The sequence below is a fragment of the Culex quinquefasciatus genome, chromosome 3 (genome assembly GCF_015732765.1).
Source record: "Culex quinquefasciatus strain JHB chromosome 3, VPISU_Cqui_1.0_pri_paternal, whole genome shotgun sequence".
Classification (NCBI taxonomy): domain Eukaryota; kingdom Metazoa; phylum Arthropoda; class Insecta; order Diptera; family Culicidae; genus Culex; species Culex quinquefasciatus.
The window spans coordinates 134,801,823-134,823,367 of record NC_051863.1 but is presented as its reverse complement, the minus strand read 5'-3'; the positions used below and the strand labels follow the sequence as shown (position 1 = coordinate 134,823,367).

General features: G+C 38.2%; 2 protein-coding genes across 2 annotated transcripts in view; one reads left to right on the top strand and one right to left on the bottom strand.

The window, feature by feature from the left end:
- LOC6036204 (facilitated trehalose transporter Tret1) overlaps positions 1-20,052 on the bottom strand; it is a 30,681-nt gene extending 10,629 nt beyond the window's left edge. The window contains exons 1-4 of the mRNA XM_038264092.1: positions 19,444-20,052; positions 13,824-14,240; positions 13,448-13,753; positions 13,148-13,381 (exon numbers count right to left, since the gene is read on the bottom strand). Of these exons, the coding sequence (XP_038120020.1) occupies positions 13,148-13,381; positions 13,448-13,753; positions 13,824-14,240; positions 19,444-19,518 (1,032 nt within the window). The 5' untranslated portion in view covers positions 19,519-20,052. The remainder of the gene's footprint in view (positions 1-13,147; positions 13,382-13,447; positions 13,754-13,823; positions 14,241-19,443) is intronic.
- Positions 1-21,545, top strand: part of LOC6036207 (RING-box protein 2) — a 96,468-nt gene that overhangs the window by 14,149 nt on the left and 60,774 nt on the right. The window lies entirely within an intron of this gene.

Genomic DNA, 21,545 nt, shown 5'->3' with positions numbered 1-21,545 from the left:
TCAATAAAGACATATTTAATTTCAAAAAAAAAAAAAAAATCGTTCAAAACAAAACAATATTGAAAAATGTTACTTTTCGATACCCATTTCAGTACTGAAAAGTAGAACTTTTCAGAACTGTTATTGAAAGGCATCAATTTTCCATTCTGTTATTTTTGGTAGGGAAAAGTAGGCCGTTTCGTTTCTCCAGAAAGGCAGGAAAAGTTGACAGTTTCACAGTGGAATTGCAAAAAGCCCTATTTTCAACATTTGGCTAAAAAAAGAGTTTTAAAATGCATTTTATACTAGCTCTGTTGTTTTGTAATAATTAGTTTTGAAAAAAAAAAGATTTGCCGAAAACAATTTTATTCGTGAAATAAAAACTTTTTGCAGTACTGTTTTAAAAAATTAAATAGATTTTTGAATAAACCCAAACATGCTCAAAATGATTGTAAACACAGGGGAATGCATTTTGAACAGATTTTTTTTCCATTGAAACTTTAATTTTTTTTTTTTTTTGAAAAAATAATAATGATTTTTTGCCCCCTGATTTGTCGGCCCGATTTTGAATAAAAACATAAATTTTACCCAAAACGCACGATGCTGACAAAAATGTCTATTTTTTTGGACTTTTAAAATCGGACTTTTAAGGGAAATGAACGTGTGTTTGGCAGGTTTGTCGAATATCTTCCATATTTGATCACATAAAGCGCATATTCTACCAATAGCATCATTTCTAAAATTTTAAAATCTAGTCTACTGTTTTAAATGGTCAAAACATCTATATTTATGGATTTTTCGTCTTTTGATTGAAAATTTGATGTTACACTAAATACTGAAGTCAAAAAACGTTTTTGGGTATGTTTTTTTATTTTTGTTTTTTTTTCAATTTTTTTTTAATTCATAACATGCAACAATATTGTCCATGTCTCTAAATGGCTCAAAATTGCAAGGTTTTGTCAGAGAATTAAATAACATAAAAAAAATAAAATGGGATTCAAAACCTACACCCAAACTTAAAGACCATGCGGATAGTCCTTTCGAAAAGAAACGAAAGAAAAGTACTATTTCGCGAAAGAACAGACCTCTCGCGCTTACAACAACAACAAATCGTGTTCATTCGTTCATTGTAATAGTTCATCACATTGAGTGGCTTATATGGACCCTGTTCGATATGCCGAAGGTCTTGGGTTCGAGTCTGGGTACCCACACTTTTTTTTTGAAGGGTGAACTTTTTGGAAAATGAACCCACGAGTAAAGTACTCTCGGTAGTTTCGGGATTTATCCTCTCCGTCCGTTCACAGTACCATTTTACTACCGAATCATGCTCTTTATCCTCTCGTATCCCGGTGCCCAGTTCTGGGTGTATAAACCAACTAAAAAACAGCTTGACAGATTGATTTTTTTTTCACAAGCTTGTATGAAAAACTGGCAAAGTATATTCACTTACACAATTTTTTGCAGCAAATTGACAAACGTCAAAAGATTCGAGTAGATTGAAAACATGTTTTGTCATACTCCATGTCATGTTGGTTCATTTGGTTGAAGGTTGGCCACAAACACAGTGGCTTTTGTGCCTTAAGACCATGTGATTTATGGATAATCTCAAAACTGTCGTATGTTCATAATTGGGTGATGTACCCTTAAATAATCGGGATAACCCATTGGAAAATGAGAGCATTGAGAAAGCATCGAATGATGGAAGAAAGGACACCAAAAAGCTAAACCAATGCAAAAGTATCGCAAGACGTAGACGTCGTCGTCACTGGTGTGGGTGTCCTGTACGGAAGCACTTGCGGTTTGCTTGGTGTGTAATTTAGGACACGCACATTTATTCCTAACTGAACCATTTCGAGCCTAAATTGTTCCCCCCCCAATTTCACTGGAGATCACCGTTTCGTAATACCTCATAGCACTCGGGAATCTCAATCCACATTTTCCACTATTTGTGTGTTCTCTCTCGTGTTTCACTCAAGATCAAGTCTGACTGTGGTGGTGGTGGTGACGGTTATGAAGACGGCGGCAAAGGAGAAGCTTATCAACAAGTGTCCAGCGAAATGGGAGCACCCTCCTCATCCTTTTCGACACATAATCGTACACACTGCCAGCGACGCCGATGGGTTTTCCTTTGGACGACGCGGGATAATGTTGGCGGTGGCGACGCTGACCGGACGCGAGGAAAATCGGAAAAAAAACTTTCCACTCTTTTTTGCCTGCTGGAGGATGGGGAGTCTCGGGACGCGACGAGATGGTCTGATTCTGGTTCAAGCGAAGCCCAGTTCTAGATTCTAAAACGTGTACCCGCCACCATGTGAAGTGGGGACGCTCAAGTTTGAAACGGAAATGCACGATAACGATAAGGCAGGACACGCACCATTCCAACTGTGGCCATATGTGGACGTCGACGTCGGTGACAGACGGTCCAATTTTCGGCAGCAACGAGATTTGCGTAATTTATCCACTTTTCGTTCTGATTGATGCCCAAGACGCACAGAACGTTTCCACTTCCGTTAGCGGATCAGAAAACTTCCACGAGAAAATTCCACAATCTTCACGGCAACCGGAACCGGCAGTTTGCACTTGGCCTGAGTCTCCACACACACAAAAAAGGAGAGTCCCGAAATGTGAGTGTCAAAAATCGCCAGCCAAAAGTGGGACCATCGCCGCGTGACAACGCTCCGACGTTCGCGAATCGTAAAGGACAATTGAGCGCTCTCCTCATTACCATGCGCGCGCTACGCGACAGCTGAAATTTGAATCCTTGCTCTGCTCCAACTGTGCTGGAGGGCACAGAGAAAAATATGTAAATTTACATGACATGAGACTAATTAATTACGTGTAACTTTTTTACATGTGATTTGATGTAAAATATCATTTAATTAACAAAAAAAATGCACAATTTGTCATGTCCCGTTTTGTAACATGAAAACCATGTAACATTTTTTCACTGTGCGCACTAACTCTCTGCTCACAAACGTCGACCATCAATCAACACGCAAATAAAGAAGGACATCACAACCATCAGCGAGATAAAATCCCATCAAAACAATGCTTAACTCGCAGATGGAACGCACACCAGACCAACCAGACACACCGTGCGTCTCCATGTGGCATCAATTAGTGTTGATTTATATCGGTCAATTTAAAAGCAATTTCTATAAGCACGAGTAGTTGTCGAGAAAGGGGGCTCGATCGACTGAAGACGAGCCCCCTAGCGAAAGTATTGACTTTGACACTGATTTTTGAATGTTACGCTGCGGGTTCAATTAAGTGGTCCAATTATTGGGGTTAACTGGCCGGGTTGCTGACGACAAATTTGGAAGCCAGGAAGTGCGAAATTAAGCGTTCTTAACAGAACGGTGCAATCAATTTCTGCGGGAATTTAGTACGAGAGCGATGACTAGTTACGCGTCTACCGTTATGGCGATTTGGATGTGTGACCTAGCCTTGAACTGGCAATAGAGGAAGGAATTTGGCCAGGTCGAAGACGTTAAAATGTTTTCGGAATTCAAAGTCCTGATTGAAGCAAGTTTGATTTCACATTCTCTTTTGTTTACTTTTTTTTTAATTTTTTGCTTGCCACTTTTCGTTATTGTTGTGTTTTTACATTTCTAATGTATTTTTTCAAAAGAACCTAACTTTGCTTTTACCTTGAATTTTTGCTAAAGATTATAATTTATTATTATTTTGCGTTGACATCGCCCTTTTATGTTTTTAGAACTTAAAAGCGAGTTTCTTACCAGTGCAAGTGTGTCGCAGGTCGTATCGAGCTGCTCCGATTTGGATGAATTTAGATGAACTCATGCCAAATATGAGCCCTCTACAACAGGGAAGTGAGATAAAACTGGCATTTAAGTTTGAGTTAAAAAAAAATCTTAAATGTGCCTAAATTAGTGTTTTTTTTTTTTTTTTTGAAATCCTAATACCTTTTTGCAACAGCCTCCAAAGAACTTTGAAAAAGGAATAGAAATAGGGAATTCCTGGGAAAATTTCAAATTTATTGAAAAATGACTCTGATTAATTTTTTGCAACTAAATTTTATAGGACAGTGACTTTAATGGTTAAAATAAGCGTGAAGAGAAATTAATAGCTTGACTGTATGTTAAAAGTAATACTACTAGAAGTAAATGTGTAAATGTATAATTTTTCTTATTTTATAAGCTCAAATCGTACAATAAATAAAAAATGATCTCTGGTATTTTTTGTTGGGAAGTAAAATGTAAAATTAGTCCATACTCCACAATCATAAATTTTCTTCGAAACTTGCAATTGTGAGCATTTTGAGAGAGTGTGGTTTGACACATAAAGTTGAAATGAAGAAAAAAAAAACATGCAGAAATTGTGTTTTTCATGACAAATAACTTTTCTATAACAAGTCTTACTGGTTTCAGCACTTGAAAAAAATGAAAATTTATTTTAGTTTTTCCTTACAAATCTAACTTCTTGTGTTTGTTTGCCACATGGTTTCTAGGTTTATAATTGACTTCGGTTAAAAGTTTTTTACAGCACAAAATCATGATTTTGATTATAGGATAAATGAACAGCATTCCACAATCAGTCTTCCATTTTTATTTATTTTTTTTCATATTTAACCCTCTAACACCCATTTTTGCACCAGTGCTCCATAATTCTCTTACTTCAAATTGGAATTTCTTGAATTGAACGAAATAATGTAATTTTTCTTGCACAAGCCTATTTGAAATATTTATGATAACAAAAAGATAAACAAAAAACGTAAAACAAACTCAATTTTGCTCTGGTGGGAAGGGGTTTAAAATCTTGATATAAAATTTTCTGATCATCTGATTAATTCTATATGAACTGAACAATAAATTGAATTGAACAAAATTAGGTTGAGTTGCTTCATTTATTATTTTCTTCAGAGCATTTAAAACAATGTTTGTTTTCCGCTTGAATTTCGGGAATTCCGGGAAATATTTTTTACGGGAAATCTCGGGAATTCCCGGGATTTTTTCCCGGGACGGGAAATTTGTTCCGATGATTTTTCTTCGCACATTTGTTTTTTTTTTGCTTTTTTTAGCACTGTATTTTTCATGAAACTTTTTTCATACATTCTCTAAACAAAAAACAAAAACTTAAGCTATTCGTAAATTTTACAACATTCATACAAATTTTCGGGCTTAATTTAAATTTTTGTTTAATAAGAAATTTCTGACCGATCTGGTGTTTTTAGCAAATCCTATATTATGGCAATTACGAAAAATAGTTGATTTCCTCATAATCTTTTTTTTATTTCATTTCTTCACTTGATTAATCTTTTCAGGTCTGATATTCCAGTGAATTTGATAACATTATTTTTGAACACAAACTTTTTTTTTCTCTTAAAAGCTTAGGTTCACTTGCGTCAAACAATTGTTAAAAATCACGAAAAGTTTTGAAAATGTTATTTTTTTAAAGTTGCATGTTTTGGAACAAAATACTAAATTTGGCTGAATAAAAAAAACCGTATCTATTTTTTAAGCAATAGGACCTCCTGCCCATCTCTGGGTAAATAAAAAAATAGTTTTAACTTTTATATGGATTTGCTCAATAAGTGTATGAAAATTACTCAACCCAATTTTTTAACATTTTTTATTTTTAAAACCGCTGTAACTTCACAAGGATTGGACTTAGGACTGTAGTCTTTTTGTAACATCTTAGGCTATTTTCACAAAAATTTCGAACGAAAAAAAATGTGGGCTCCCCCTCAAATTTGACTTTTAAACTTAAAATCAGAAAATCTCATAGATGTGACGTGTTTTTTTTCTTTCAGTGTATTTTTATCGGAAAGCCCGTCAAATTTCCTACAAGTTTGCCTTAAACCACTTTTTGATACGATGCAACGGCTTCGAGATACAGAAATATTTAAAATCCGAATTACAAAAGACACATTCCGCCGTGACGTTGCAACGCTTTGACTTTTCTTTTTCCAGTATTTCGGCTGTAACTCAAAAACTACATTGAAAAGGTACATATGTTATTACAGATTCGGAAAGTACATTAAATTTCCTATAAGAAACAATGTTGAAACATTATTTTAAGCGAATATTCTATTTTTGAGAGGGGGATATGTAGCGTGACGTTGCAACGCGTGACTTTTTCTCAATCCTGACCCAATTCATGTTTCGCCATTAACTCTGCTCTGTTAAACGGCAAATTTGGAGTTCTTCTTCCATTTTTAGTGTAAAATTGGCCAACAAATCGAATGCAATCATTAGTTTTTCGAAAAATTAAACCTCGATTTTTGAAGACCGCTTACATTTCGTGACGTTGCAACGCTCTGTTTTTGAAAACAGGGTTTTTCGTTGCGTTGCAACGTCACGAAATTATAGTTTCAAAATAAATCATAGTTTTTGTTAGGCTGAACAACTGTAGGTTAAGATTTGATTATAAGACATTAATAGACAGTACAAAGACATGTGAATTGATTGGCCCGCCCATGTTAGAGCCCCCCCTCCTCCCCCTATTCTGCTTTCACAGTTGCAGTACGATTTACGAAGTTTTCCAAAGGGTTTTCAAAATATTTTTTTTGTATTATTCCATTGTCACGAAGGACAACCCCCCCCCCCTCTCCCCTCCTCTATCCATGTAACGGGACGTCCATGCATTACGTAACGGCGTAATATCAAGGGGGAGGGAGGAGGGTTCGAGGATTTATACAAAAAAAATGTATCGGAAATGTATTTCCAGGAGGTGGAGGGGGTCTAAAAATATAAATGTTTTGTTACGTATTATTTTAATGGTTTTGGGCAACTTACAAAACACGTGGAAGTTTTAGAAGGGAGGTGAGGAGCTTCAAGTTTTCAGGAGGGCTGATTTTGAATTTATAAATAAAGTGCCCATTTCGTTTGTTCATGGCCCCTAAGGGGTGATCTGCAAACAAAGTAACTTATTTTGTTGACTTTTGTGCTTTTTAAATTAAATTTGAGGAAATAATATAACTGTTTAACTGCGCAACATAACATTTTTAATTGTGAACAACAAAACGTTGCATACAACTTATTTAAGTAAGGGTTCGTCCAACAACAGAGTGACAAAAGTTTGTGAAAAAAAAACAATCGAATCACGTGATTTTTATTGTTTAATGAATTTCACAGTAATTTGACTTACATAAGGGTGTGGGATAAAAAAAATCGTTGCGTTGTATTAGAATGAACTCTCACGTAAATCAGTTTTTCATAAAGGGGCCATCCAGTAACCACGTGATTACTTTTTTGAAAGTTTTAGAATTTTTCCCCCTTGTGAACATCGGTCTATTTTGATTTGTTCAACAAGTTTCATAAAATACTTTTTTTTTCGAGTTGCATGCAAACTTAAATGACGGAATTTGTGAATGACCCATGTACAATTCTTCTGTAAATATGCTCGGAAACATTATATAAAAAATATATAATATTTAGTACCCTTTTATCTTCAACAACCAACTACGCATACACCTTTTTGCCATGTGACCAATATGATTTAAAATTTCGTGACGTTGCAACGCAAACTTAAACCTGTTGTAACTTTGGATCGAGACAACCAATTATGTCGCTCTAGATTGCATTTGAAAGCTCTTTCCAAGTACAAAGAGCATCCGAATTATCAAAATGATTGAATGTTTAGTTTTTTGTTGACATAAACAAATGTCCCTTTTTCGTGACGTTGCAACGCAATAAAATGGTAAACTTACACTAGTTTGAAAAAATACTTAACTTAAGATAAACTGCAAACCCATGACATTTCCGTTTAGTACAACTAAAAACCTACAAAATGCAATCAAAAGAATAATTTTTGGATTTTTTTTCGCTGAAAACCACGAGTTTTTAGAAAAATGTTTTAAAACGATGATTTTATCACGAATTGATGCATAACCTAACCAACTTGTACAAAATGATATTCAAATGATCAATTAATGAAAACCATGATTTTTGAAGCTTCAAGTAGTCTAGAATCGAGGAAAAATATCCAAATAGCTCATACACGCTTTTCAAAATTTCATGCTAAGGTGTACATTGCCGGAGAATGTGTCAAAAATATTTAAAACACTTACGCCCTTCTCAAATGCCATTATCGAGTGAAACTGGCTCCATATACACAAAAATGGCTTACATAAGTGTAGGTTAACATGGTTTACAAAGTTTCATTGGAATCGGAGGGGGTCGAGAAAAAAGTGCCTAAAAATTTCCTGTTTTGGGCTGGAATTGCTCAGGATGAACTTCACGCACGTTAGGTTTCATCCAACTCGTGTAATCACAAAAAATGCCAAAAACCATTTTTTTTTTCGATGCAGTCCACATCGTTTCACCCCCTGAGTCTTCGGTCAAGACCACGTTCATCGCACTTTTCGTTGATAAGACCCCTCTGCCGTAATGACCTCGACCCACTTTTCGCTAGTTTCTTCTTGCTTCACAAAAATCTTGCCTGAACCTTTAGAACCGGCTAGTCCGCGGGACTGATTACTCGAATCATCCTAAATAACGAAGGTCACCGGGCACGTGTGTGGGCAGCAGCAGTAATCTCTGCCGCTGACATTTACTTGTAGCTCAGCTGGAGTCGCTAGTAACCGATTCTTGGGAGGTGAATTGCACTCCAAGTAGGGATTCGAAGCAAAATTGGCTTGTTGGATCACACTTTAACCTTCAAACGTCTTCCAGAGTACATATTTTTTTCCTCAACGATCGTGTAACGTGGACACAGTTGCACCATCGTGTAACGCGATTCACATTCTAATCATCTTGGCAAATATTTATATTTTCGAGACTTCTAGAGCACCCCACTAATCGATCTTTGTTTTCACCGGCGACACGGAAAATTGCCGCCAAACGGACTGACCTCTTGGTCACAAAACAGTCCCCTCGAATGATCTTGAACCGCTGCTGGTTGGCACAATCCTGAGCGCTTCCTCAAGCCCTCACTCTCGCTCACTTGGAACACCACGTCCGTCCAAGAAGCAAGCTCTGGAGCTGCACTGAACAACTTGGCTGGCACAACTGCGACTGCTGCTGATCGATCGATTCCAGGCTTAGTGACCGACGGACGGAGACTGAGCCGGCCCGTCTATCGGCAATTGTTTTTATACAACTGATAGTACAGGATTTAAAAATGCCATTTTTGCTCGTTACACCAGAGCGAGACGGACTGAGCCAGGATCTTTCGTCCCTTTCCCGACTTCTGGACTGGACTTCTCGCGCACCAAATCCATAACAATAAACACGGGCAATTGATGGCGCTTACCCCGGGCCGACCCTGGATTGGCATGTGGAAGACTCCACCAGGTGGCATGATAAGCGCGAGGAAGTAATTAAAAGTGGCCATTTGAAACCTGGAGCTGCAGGTTGGCAAACAGCAGCGGAGGTGTGGCAAATCATCGTCGTCTTCTTCGACAATCGACGCCCAGGATTGATTTATGGCGATACTGGCGGAATGGCGAACACAAGCCACCCAGCCGAGCGAAATTGCAGTAGTTTATAGGATTTGACTGCACTTTATTGAGTTACTGTAGTTATCCACTCTCCTCGTGAGAAGCAAATTTATCGGTACACTTTCGAGCGAACCGACTAATTGGAAAACTATATTTAACAAACAGAGTGAAGCGCACTTTGAATGTTGTTGCATTACGAGGAACGGCCGAACGAACGAACTCTCTATCACGTGCCGCTCCGTGAGTAATTGATTGCCACTATCAGTCCCCGAGTGTGAAATGTCGGATTTGCGCTCATCTCTGGACCAGTAATTGGAACTGGGCGAACTAAGCTAACGAACACGTTAGCAAATTGAGTGGGAGTTTAGCTTTCACTGCATTATTTATTAATTGCTTTTGAAATTTAAACCTTATCAAATTCAAAAGCCGTTCTATAGAGTGATATTTGAGTTTAGCTTAATCAAAATCTAAACAAATCCCATTTTTCCCAACAAAAAAACTCTTTAAAATTTACTTTGGTGTCTCATTTTTCGGTGTTAACCAATGGCTCTTGAAAATTAAATTATCTCATTGATCTCCAAACAAACACTTTTGTACTTATTTTCTAATTATTTTATTTGAACTTTGATAAATGTCCCAACAAACTCTATTTAATATCAAATCGTTGGAAATATCCAAATGGCCATTTTCAAATTTTCTTCGTTGGTACGAAAATAACTTTTGAAAAAGAAACGCCAGTACTATCTAGGATATGAAAAAAAATGCATTAAGGTTGACCATGGCCACGCTTTAGTTAAGGTGATACGGGAATGCAGCGCCATATTGACACCACGACTTGAGTTTTTGGAAGCACCTTTAAGGAAAATGACGTAACTTACGAAGTTCTATTTTTTCAGACGCCAAATAGATCGATAGCAAGTAATATGTTGAATTCAAAATTGATTTAAGTTGAACAGAAGATCTCCAAGAACTGGTGTCCCGTTTTACCTTAAAGTCACCACAATATAAAAAAGCAACGTTTTCAACTTGGTATGGAAGGCTCTTTTTTTAAAAAAATATGTTTTATGTTTTTATGTCGCAGTTTATCGATTACCCTCGTTTTTTGATCACCTCGGGAACTATTGTTCCTATTATCAATGTTAAAAAACGAAAGTTTTGTAACATTTTCTTCTTTTTTCAGTACAGAATACTTCGAAATGGTATGATCTAGAATAACTTGAAGAAAAGGCTAAAAACGTTTATTTTTTGAAATTTTCAAATGCCGAGCTGGATTTAAAATTTCAGAAAAATATTTTTCATTTAAAAGAACAGACAAAACATTTTCGGTGAAAATCGGGCCACTAGTTCCAGAGATATCAAAAAACAAAGGCTATATTTCTAACTTTGCATGGCCATATCTCAGCAACCAAAGGCCGCTTCAAAAATGTTCAAAACGCAAAATTTAGGGAATTTGCTCAGCTTTTTGTTTCAAAGAGTGACTAACATGGGCAACGTTTTCAAAAATTGGAAAAATCAACTAAGTATGGCTATACGTTGAACACGGTACTTTCATTAAAAATTCAACAAAGTATTTTTTTTATTGCAAATTAATTTTTTTTTTCAAAAAATATGACTTTGTCGACGTTTTTTTGCCCTTTCTGAAATTCTCTGTAGAATTGACATTGATGTCCCCTAAAACAAACCCAATTTTTTTTCTGGAAAAAGTGATTTAAAAAATCAGCAATACAATTTTCACAGGGACCGCTTTCTAAAATCAAAAAATTTCACGAAAATTTCACGGAGCGTAAAAAATGCTTAAATATTTAACAAATAAAATCATATGTTAAACAACCAGGAAGATTTTTGTCCACTTTATTATACATAAAGGCATCCAAGCTAAGTGGTTTTTTATGCTGAAAATCGCCAATTTTCGCGGGGACCATCAAAATTCAATCTTGAAGAAATATAAAATTAACCCTCCATTTTACTTAGCACAGTAAATACAATCATAAGTTTTCAAAAAATAAGTTTTCACAAAAAAAAAGCCGAAAATTACTCTTTGCCGATCTGTACACGGCCATTTTACTTATATTTAATATTATTTGAAACGAGCTGAAAGTTATAACAAAAGCAGGAAAAATCATTTGCTTTCAGCTGATTTTACTTCTTTTTTCATAAAACATTTTAAAGACTTTTGAAAAAAATATTGTTTTTGTTCCTTTAAATAAAAGGAAAAAGCTAAACACCAAATTTAAAGCTTTTTTCTATTTGAAGCAAAAAGTATCTGTTTAAACCTTTTAACATTTTTATAGTAAAATGCTGTCGCGAAAAAAAAATACAGCCTTCAAAAGAAATCCCAGAGTGCAGGTATTTCCAATTTGTGGTTCCAAAACTCAAAATTTAGAAAAATTGCCAAATTTAATATAACACGATTAAATATTCGAAATAGACTGTTTACTGTCAATTGTACTATTTTTTTAAATTAGATTTTTTTTTAACATTCATAATTTTTACCACTCTAACCCCCTACCTATTTTTGAGGACAGCTTTGAAGGAGGGGAGAAAAAATATTAAATAAAATTTGCTTTAGCCTCAATTTCAATTTTTTGCTTTAATTAATCCAAAACACATTCCAAATGGACGGTTTCCGTGTCAAATCGACTTTGAAACTTATTGTTCTCAATTCAGTCAGTCCATTTGACATTATAAAAGGAAACATGACAAATCATGCGATCTTTCCAAAAATCTTACTTTTGAAAAGATCAAATGTGACCGATATGCTCAAATCTAAAACGTATAAACAAACAAAAAACACATCTTGAATCCAATGAAGTGCACTATTTAATAAAAAGAGATTGAAATTTGGAAATTGCGGACTATTTCATATTTATGCGGAATTATTATTTTTAAGGGGCAAAATATCAGCCCTAAAGGACTAGTCGATTTGTCATGGAATCCATCAATGACTACAAATTTGAGCAGCTGCACCTTTATGATAATTCCGATATTATATAAAGTTTGATAGCCTGTGATAAAAATGCAAAATACGCATTTTGCATCTGCATGCAAATATCAAATATTGGGACCATTTGGAGCAAATTTGAATGCATATTCGAATCCTGAAGTCTAAATTTCAGATTACATGATTTAGTCGCGTGGAGGCAAATTTGTTTATTTTTCACTTGTGTCCTTTTGAAAAGTAACTATGGTAAAGTGCTTTTTGATTCTAATTTTGTTTTTAATCTCTGAAGACTTGCCTAAAAGATTATATTTTTGGAGTGTTATTATTTCTACAGCTTTTAAAGTATGATGATTATCCAACAATAATATTTTTGGAATGTCACATAAGGGCTCAAGATTTGAAAAAATACACAAAATTATACTTAACGGATCACGAAACAACCACCAACTTCATACGTATTGCTCGTTTCAACATCCGTCATAGAACAACAAGTCCATCCTCCATCCTCTCTGTCCAACGCTTGACCACGTAGCAAATATGATCACGTCGTCGACAAGTGTCCCGCCCTGCGGTCGCCCGTCAGCATCTAGCATCAATGACGCAAATTTAGCTGTGAACGACGACGATCAACCGAGGTTACACCAACAAATGTGAACCCCGGCCAAGTTCGCGCCACTATCAACAAGGATTCCCGAGCTGTTTGTAATCAAAGCCGCAAATTGGAATTACGAGCCACGGTTGATTGCGCGGAAGCTTTACGGTTCATGTAATTGCACACATTTTCGCATGGTTTGATCCTGTACGTAAAGGGGTAGCTTTGTTACCTGAGTCCAGATGAAGATCGGGTTCGTGGTGGGCCGGTACACTTCCAGCTTCGGTTTGCCGTCCTCGGTGATTTGCCGCACGAACGGGACCGCCGACCGGATGTTCTCCTCCTTGGTGCCCATTTCCATCTCGAAGAACCGTATGCTCTTGCGCGAGTCGGTACTCATCGATTTGCTCTGCTGGAACTGTTTCCGCGAGGAGACGTAGTCCTCGTCCTCGCTAGAATCCAGGTCCTGAAAATGGGCAACAAGATTGGCGTGAAATTGGCGTGTCATGTGCTGGCGGTCGTCACGAATTACTTTCATGTCGATGATCACCGGCTTGGTGATGTCGGCGTCGATCTTCAGCAGCGAAGCTGACGGCTCGAAGTCTTCGTCGCTGCTGGAGGGGGACGGTTCCTTCTCGAACTTGAACGATATGTGGCGTGCGTCGAGGCTTTTGTGCTTCCGTTCCTGGAACTGCTTGCGGCTGCCCTCGAAGTCGTCCTCGGAGGAGGACGCCTTGAGCAGCTCCTCCAGCACCTTGGAGCTCTGGACGTCTAGCGAGACATGCTTCTTGCCCTGGAACTGGCGGCGGTTGTCGGTGGCGAGCAGGTGGCGGAGTTCCTGGGAATGAGTCGGGAAAAGCGGGAGTTAGTATCTGATTCATTGTGGGTTTTGTGAAGTTCAGGAGTACCTTTATCAGCTGGTTTTTGTGCTCGGAGGTGCTGTGGCTTTTGTGCTTCTGGAAGTGTTCCCGCTGCTTGCGGAAGCCCTCATCACTCGCATCGAATTGGTCTTCCTGGTCGAAGGACACGCGCGAACCCTTCAGCGAGGACTTGCTCTTGGCCTTGCTGGCGTTGTCCAGTCCACCGCCCTGGGAGGACGCTTTGCTGGTCGGCGGGTCCAGAAAGGGGTTTGTGTCGTCCGTCTCGAGGATCGGGCTGAACGTCCGCTGGGCACCGATCCGGCTGCTGGGCGTTCCCGTCAGGTCGTCTGCGTTGGTGTCGAGCACGATCGTGTCCAGGCTAGTTCCGGTGGTCGACGTGGACATGGAACCTTCCGCCGTGTTGACCCGCTGGTAGCCGTACTGCAGGGGATCACGGGTATCATCCTGAAAGAATCGGAACTAAAATTAATATCTTGCAGTTTGCTAAACAGTTTCAAGTCAGTACCAACAGCTTCCCTGGAAGCAACTAAACTTGCTCCGGGAGGACAATGGCTCGGTGGAGTGATCGTCGTTCATGGTCCTTCTCTGTTGAATTTCTGAGAAAATCTCGGCCACTATTGACCAATTGTCTTCGACTTATCAGTGCCCTAGAGATCCCACTTTAAACAAATAAGAGAATCCTTTGTCCCTCGATCGTCCCAAAAATGACCCACGGATGACCAACGCATATATGCAACTGGTTCCGGTTGGATTGAGGCAGTTTTCCGAGGGGAGATCAGCCAATGGCCGAATGCTCGCAACTGCCGCCGTCGTTACGTCAATATAGATTGCAATGTACGTGCTGTTATCAGTGGTACACAAATCCCGGCAGCAGTAGTAGCGCATCATCACAACAAAAACAAGCACTGCTGGAACCCGAAGTCAACAACAGGGAATCTCGCCAGCAGGCGAATCTCGCACTGTTTACCATTATTATTTTTTAGAGCCTCATCTACACGGAAAAAAAGAATTTTTTAATGTTGAAAATTTGTTAAGTTGAATATTACCTCTTTTTTGAGTAATATTACATAAAAATTGTGAACCTAATGAAATTACACCAAAATCTGATAAAAATTCACCAGTTCCTGATGCAATATTATACTTTTTTTTTGTTTGACTCAATATATCTGGATCAACCTGGTGATTGTTTTCGCAGGTTTCGCGTGAGTTTGATTGTAGATGAGGCTTAACAATCAGCAAACAAGACACTTGCACTTGATCTTGTTTTTGGTTTAACACTTGGGTGGCTAGTTTCCATTTGAAAACTACATTCTATCTACTTAATTATCTCGTTTGAGATCAAAACCAGTCAGTCGATTGATTCTTTTGCAAGGTTTAAATAAACAAATTTTTCATAATTTGAAATATAAACTCCATGCAAACTTCAGGTCAAAGCTACACACACTAAAGCTAAATAAAAATGTATACAAAAAATTTTTTTGAATCTGTGTAGGTCAAAAGGTGAGGCATTGTTCGCCTCACAAAATCGCGTTCTTAACTCAATTTGGACCAAAATGCACGTACGACAAGTTAGCACAACAGCGGCGATTTGACCCATCAAGTCTGAAAGGGTTCAAAATCAAGGCAAAGCTTACTAATTCCCCAATCAGTTCATAAACTGAGATAAAGTTCAACAAAAAAGCAAACATAGTGTGTATCCAACGACCTCTGAGTCATTTCTTCCAAAAACATCAACACGCATCTTTCCGCTTCAAACGTTTTTAGGTGATTCCACGAATTGACGTCAAAGCGAATTTCATCAGAGCTTGTTATGTTCATGCTGTTTTAAGTGTTTCATCCTACAACCACCAGGCGTCGCTAGCGCCGCTCAAGAGAACTGAGCAACCGATGCTCTCTTTCTCTTTTTGTTCTCTCATTCGACAATCGCTTTTCGGCCATTCATTATGAATGCACTCCGTTCATTCATGGGTGGTTGCGTTCATGAATGATTCCAGTCCGGTCCGACTTTGACGGTGGCACGTGCTCGATCACACGCAGCGCGCAATTTACGGGGGACGCGACACATGTTGATGACGCGGCGTGGATTGCATTTTATTAGCGCCATTTGATGGCATAAATCATTGCTCAACGACTCAGCACTTTTATTGTCACACCCGCAGATCGGTTGAGAGACAGTCGGTTCAAGCAACGAGCGCATTTTCACGTGATAAGAATAGTTGTCGACCTTTGTCTCGAGTGACTCTACTTAGTTGAAAACGTGTTTGGTCTCCAACAAGTGTGATGCTGGCCGCAAGCCAAGCAAACCCCCTTTTGGCATATTTTGGCACGAAATTCTGAACCTTTCCGCGTGTGTGCGTTCAAAAGTCGACTGAACCGGCAGTTGGACAACAACAAAACATCACGTAATTGCGTTTGAGAAGCATCCAGTTACATCATTCCGAACATTGGATTACGTTCTAAACTGTAGTTTTGTGCTGAAAAAATAGAGTTTTCCAATGAGTTAGTTTGAAGAGTCACGAATGCTAAAGAATATAGTAAGCTCAGACCAGATCGTCCGTACTAAAATTTTCCCGAGGTCTTTGGATAATCGAGTCTGGATTGTCGTATTTAGAAAATGTCCATTGAAATTATTGACTTTAAATTATTTGAACACTTCATTCTCCTGATAAAAAAAAAATACATTTTTTTACGAAACTTTGCAAGTATTTTTTTTTTTTCAAAAGCCAAAATACAGTCCTTTCTCAAGATACAACAAATCCGTCTGTAACTTTCCTGTATGTACAGAAACGCGAATGCGTCAACATTCGCGATGATTTGCATTTTTCGACGCTGGGCCGCGTTGGATCGTACTCTACAGGTTGCGCTGTCCACTCGCGCGCGTCAATCGACGCAAATTTAAATTGCAAAAAGTTGACGACAAATTAAATTTGTTGATCTTTCTGAGATTCTGAGATGATGCGAAGCGATTTTTTTTTCGAAGGCACATCGTATTACCAAAACATCCAACGGAAAGTCCACACACACTTAAGCTTGACCTTAATTTGCGCAAAAAAAAAAAAATTGTTTTGCCCTAATCCATCATCGTAAAACTCTTACTCTCACGGCGGAATGTTTTCTAATTTTAACCAACGCGGGTTCGCCGCCCACTCCGCCCAGTCAAGTGAGCGGTTCCCATTCTGATTGACAGCAACGTGGCCACACCGGTGACGTATTGACGCGAAAGAGAAGAAAAAAAATCGCGCGCTTCGCCAATTCTGACGTAAAACAGCGCAAGAATCGTGTTCGGGTCGGGTCCTGCTAACTTTGGTCTTCTGGGAACAGCACCAGCTGGGATGACCTTTTCGCTTGAAAGTCAAATGGCTGCCGTCTCGCCACGGCGACACTGTCCCGGTCCCGATGGGGCCGGCCGGGCGGATCTTCGGCTACACGCCGGAGCGTCACGTTACCAGGGTGGTGACTCAGGAGCTGTTTTTTTTTTTGCAAAAAAAAAATCCGTCAATTTATCGATATTTTGAAAACTAATGATTGGAAAGCAATTGGAAGCGTGTAAAATGCATTTTGAAACACTTTTTTTATCCAAATGTTGAAACCTAGGCTTGTTATTTCATTTTTTATATTTTTTTGCACCTCCCCCCCCCCCTCTTGACTTGGTCAGAGCCGAGGACATAAACTTCAAAAAATATTTGCAACGGCCTAATTCCGAAAATATTGTTTTTAGATCATTTAAATTTGAAAAAATGTTGACTGAACAGAACGATTTTCCATTATTTTTGCCGTATTTTTGTAAATTGATAAATTGAAACCAATTGTCAAAAAAAACAACCAAAACTAAATGTCAAATTTTCGCTCCATGTATTATTTGTTTATCATTGCACAGTTGTCCAAATCGCAAAATCAAGTAAAAAAATAATTTTCCGAAAAAAATGCCTTGCAACTTTTGGCATGATTGAAAATTAGGGTGGTTCACGATTAGGGTGTTTTGAAAATTCTAACTTTTCAGGAGTAAATTTGTATTTTTTTTTTGTTTTCTAGAAAGAGGTTGGGTTCGCCAATCACGCTTTGTCGAAGACACCAACATTTTATCTCGCTATCTTCGCCTGCTACGGCCAAATTTAGAGAAAGAATTTGAGCAAACCTACAAAAATCAATTTCGTTGGGGGTCCTTTTAGGGCCTTAAAAAACAAACATATTATTTTTTGAAAAATTGATTTGGGTCAAAAGTAACAGCTGTTTTAAAATAAAATAGATGCAATTTTAAAACTCAAATATCTCGATAAAGCGCAATCCTAAATTGAAGCTCCAGGTTGCAGTCGAAAGTAGAGATATTGCACTTCAAACGCTGAAAAATCTCAGAGGCATTTTCAGTTAAACTCGAAAATGTGAAATGTGCATGGGACCACCCTAACGAAATTAAAAAAAATGTCCACTTGTATGTAATTTTGCCCATTGAATCTAAATCTGTCCACAGAATTTAGCCGAAGTGTCAAAATATCGATTTTTGGTCATATTTTGTGTTCTTGAAAATCTTCTTTTTGATTTATTGGACAGTCAAAATGTTTGAATAAAGTTTTATCCATTTTTTTTTTAAATTGCCCGATTTTGGTAACATCGCAACATTTTTGATATATCTAAGTCTCCTAAAACATTTAGAATAATTTTATTAATCCATACTCAAAGCATAAAACGTTTTAGTAAAAAAAAACTTGATGCCACTCAATAATGACGTAACGCCCTGATTTTTTTTCTGGCGAAACAAAAATCCCCATTTAATTCATAATAATTACCTTAATATATCAAAAAACATAATCTTTACCCATTAAGTGAATTGTTATTAAAAAAAAATTACATTTACATAATTTCTGCCAGTAAATAAAAAACGACTTTTTCGTTCATTACGTGATTTATGCATGGTATCTGAACATTTGCCCATCATCCTGAAGGGTTTACGTTATTAATGGATGATTTCCACAAAAATATGAAATTATTTTTACTAAAAATAATCCAATCGAAAATTTTTGGATTTTGGCAGAATAAATGTAATGTTGCCAAAAACCTGTTTTTATAATTATTAAGGGTGCACAGCTACCGAGGAAGTTGTTTTCTTCTTATTCCAAAATTGTAAAATTTACAGACCAAATCCTGCAATAATCTGATTGAAAATAGTCAAACTTTGTTGTAAATATAAAAAAAATCATATCGATAGTTCCCGTTTTTTTGAAGATACTAAAATGTCTGTAACAAAATTCCTGGTGCAAAAGCCCTGGTTGACGTGCACCGTTAAATATCTTGATTTATTCAAGCTATTGTTTTCTGCAAAATTTTGTGTTTGCCAATCCCCACTAAGATCTGAATTCAAAACTATTTTTTTTTTTCAAAATATCAAATTTCCCGCCAAATTTCGAAGTGTCCACACCCTGTTCTCCCTCCCTCATCCGGTCCATGTGACACTTGTCGATTCCGTCACGCGGATTTTCGACAGCCGAACTATTTCGGTCTCCCGCCAAATCATTCAGGAATTCGCCGACACAGTCGACACCTCGCGTGCATAACTTCACACGTAACAGTCTGTTGAACATTGAACTTGAGAGCTGGATCACTTCACCTTGGCCATTGGAAGCTGAAGTCCTGATTCCGGATGAACACTTACCCCATCGTTGGTCATCGTTCGTTTGATTTTGTCCACTATGCGGCCCACGGGACCGCCCTGCCTGTTGGAGCTCATTTTTACTGCTGCTGCTGCGGCACCGTTACAGGTTACACGAGCCGATGTTGTTATAAATTACCGGAGGTCACCGGGTTTTTTTTTCTGTTGTTCAGTATTCCGTAATGTGTGATACTCGATTCCTCACGTGCTCAAGCTTTGTGTGCTCGACTTATTTACTGTTGAGTTTTCACTTTTTTTGTTAAACACGTTTGGTCACTAGTTATATCTGGCGTTTGCGTTTTTTTTTGCGCACAAATCAGGCACGATTTCTTGAAAGGCACTTGAAGGCTTTGACTTCACTTCTTTTTTGGGTTTGATTGTCGGTTGCGACAAATGTATTTCACTATTTTCTCAAAATATTAACACTGTCACATTTTCGGATTGACCCACCCCCAACAAAAATCGCCAAAGGTCATCAAAACCGAATGTTTCCAAACAAATCAAAAAGTTACGTATTCGATCTTCGCGGAAAAAATATCTAAAATTCGCGCCGCGATTTTAACTCTGTCCTCGCGCGCGGTTATCCTACACGTTTGCCGTTCCGTTCATGAAATATCTGCTGCGAGGTTCATCAAGAGCTTTAAATAGTCTCTCGTATATCCGACCGACGAGCGCCGAACGAACGAGCGCGCGAAGTCGCGAGCCTATAATAAACAAACCGACCAGCACACATTGAAACAGGCCGCGAGAACCAATACAACTCCGCGGACGAAGGTGTGACCGGTTGCAACTCGCGGAGCATCGAGAACCCCTCATTCAAAGTCCAAACGCCGCACCGTGATGACCCGGTAGCATAGTGACTTCTTTTGGGACGGGTCGAGCCCCCAACACGCTGCGAGTTCTGGAACGTTCGCAAACGGATCAACGAAGACGACGGTGGTGTTGGTGTTGTGCAAAGTGGAATTTTCCAACGGATTTTCCTCTCTTTTGCTCTTACCTGAGCCGGTTTGGCCGCGGAGTTGATCCGTACGAATACAGGTGCAACAAGTATCGGATGGACAGTGGGTAGAAGAACGAAAAAGTTCAACCTGATGAACGTCGTGAACGCCCGATGCTCCGCGACTGCAGACCTAGAGAAACGACCTTCAGTATCTTTTTCTTCTTCGAGTCTATGGAACTGGTGCAACTGGTGCCGGAATAGCATGGCAATCAGTCAGATATCTTCGGCAAAGTGGCACCGGTACCGGCTTGAAATACTCAAGCATGAGAATTAGTTGGAAGCAAAAATGCTGAATATTTTTAAAGTGTGTTACATGAAATTCATTAACTCTATAAAATACTAAAACTTGTTTCAAACGAAAACTACTTCTTAGTTCATCGTGCAAAGTTCGAAGTTGATCTGCTTCCACATTGGCACATTCGACTGCAGCGAAAACTGCAGTTTGGCAACGTGCTGATCAGTTAGGCGCCATCCGCAACTGAGGACTTGAATTGAGCAACAAAATTCTCTGTTTTCTGTTTTTATAAACAACGATTGCGTAAGAAGATTGTGTGCTCGTTATAATCAACACTTTAAGTGGCATTTCAATTTCGGCAAAACGATTTGATGCAGCTAAAACTATGAAGTTTTCAAGCTCAAAAACCTTTTTTGGATGGCATCTTTAAAAAAAAAAAAATCAGGGTTACTTTTAAGAATGTAACACTAATGTTGTACAAAGTTAGGGGGCAGACAATAACACAAATTTTGATGTTTATAAGTATGGAATTCACTTGTAACCATTATGAGTTATCGCGATTTCACGGAAAAAAAACTTGTCAAAAGACGGTCATTTCCGACCTCGTAGAACTTAAACCATAACCCTGCAAAGTTACAAAAACACAAAATTAAAAAAGAAAAATGTTTGCTCCTAATAAAAAAAACCACCCTGAATTTCCCATAAAATGACATGTCAGACGATTTTTTTTATTTGATGATTTTCTAAATTATACGAGTACGCCATCGATCGGCTGTCCAGTGTTACATAAAATCCTTTTGGCATCAAATTTCTATCTCATCACCATTTTGAGTTGAAAATTAGTGAAAACATGTCATTTTTAGAATACAA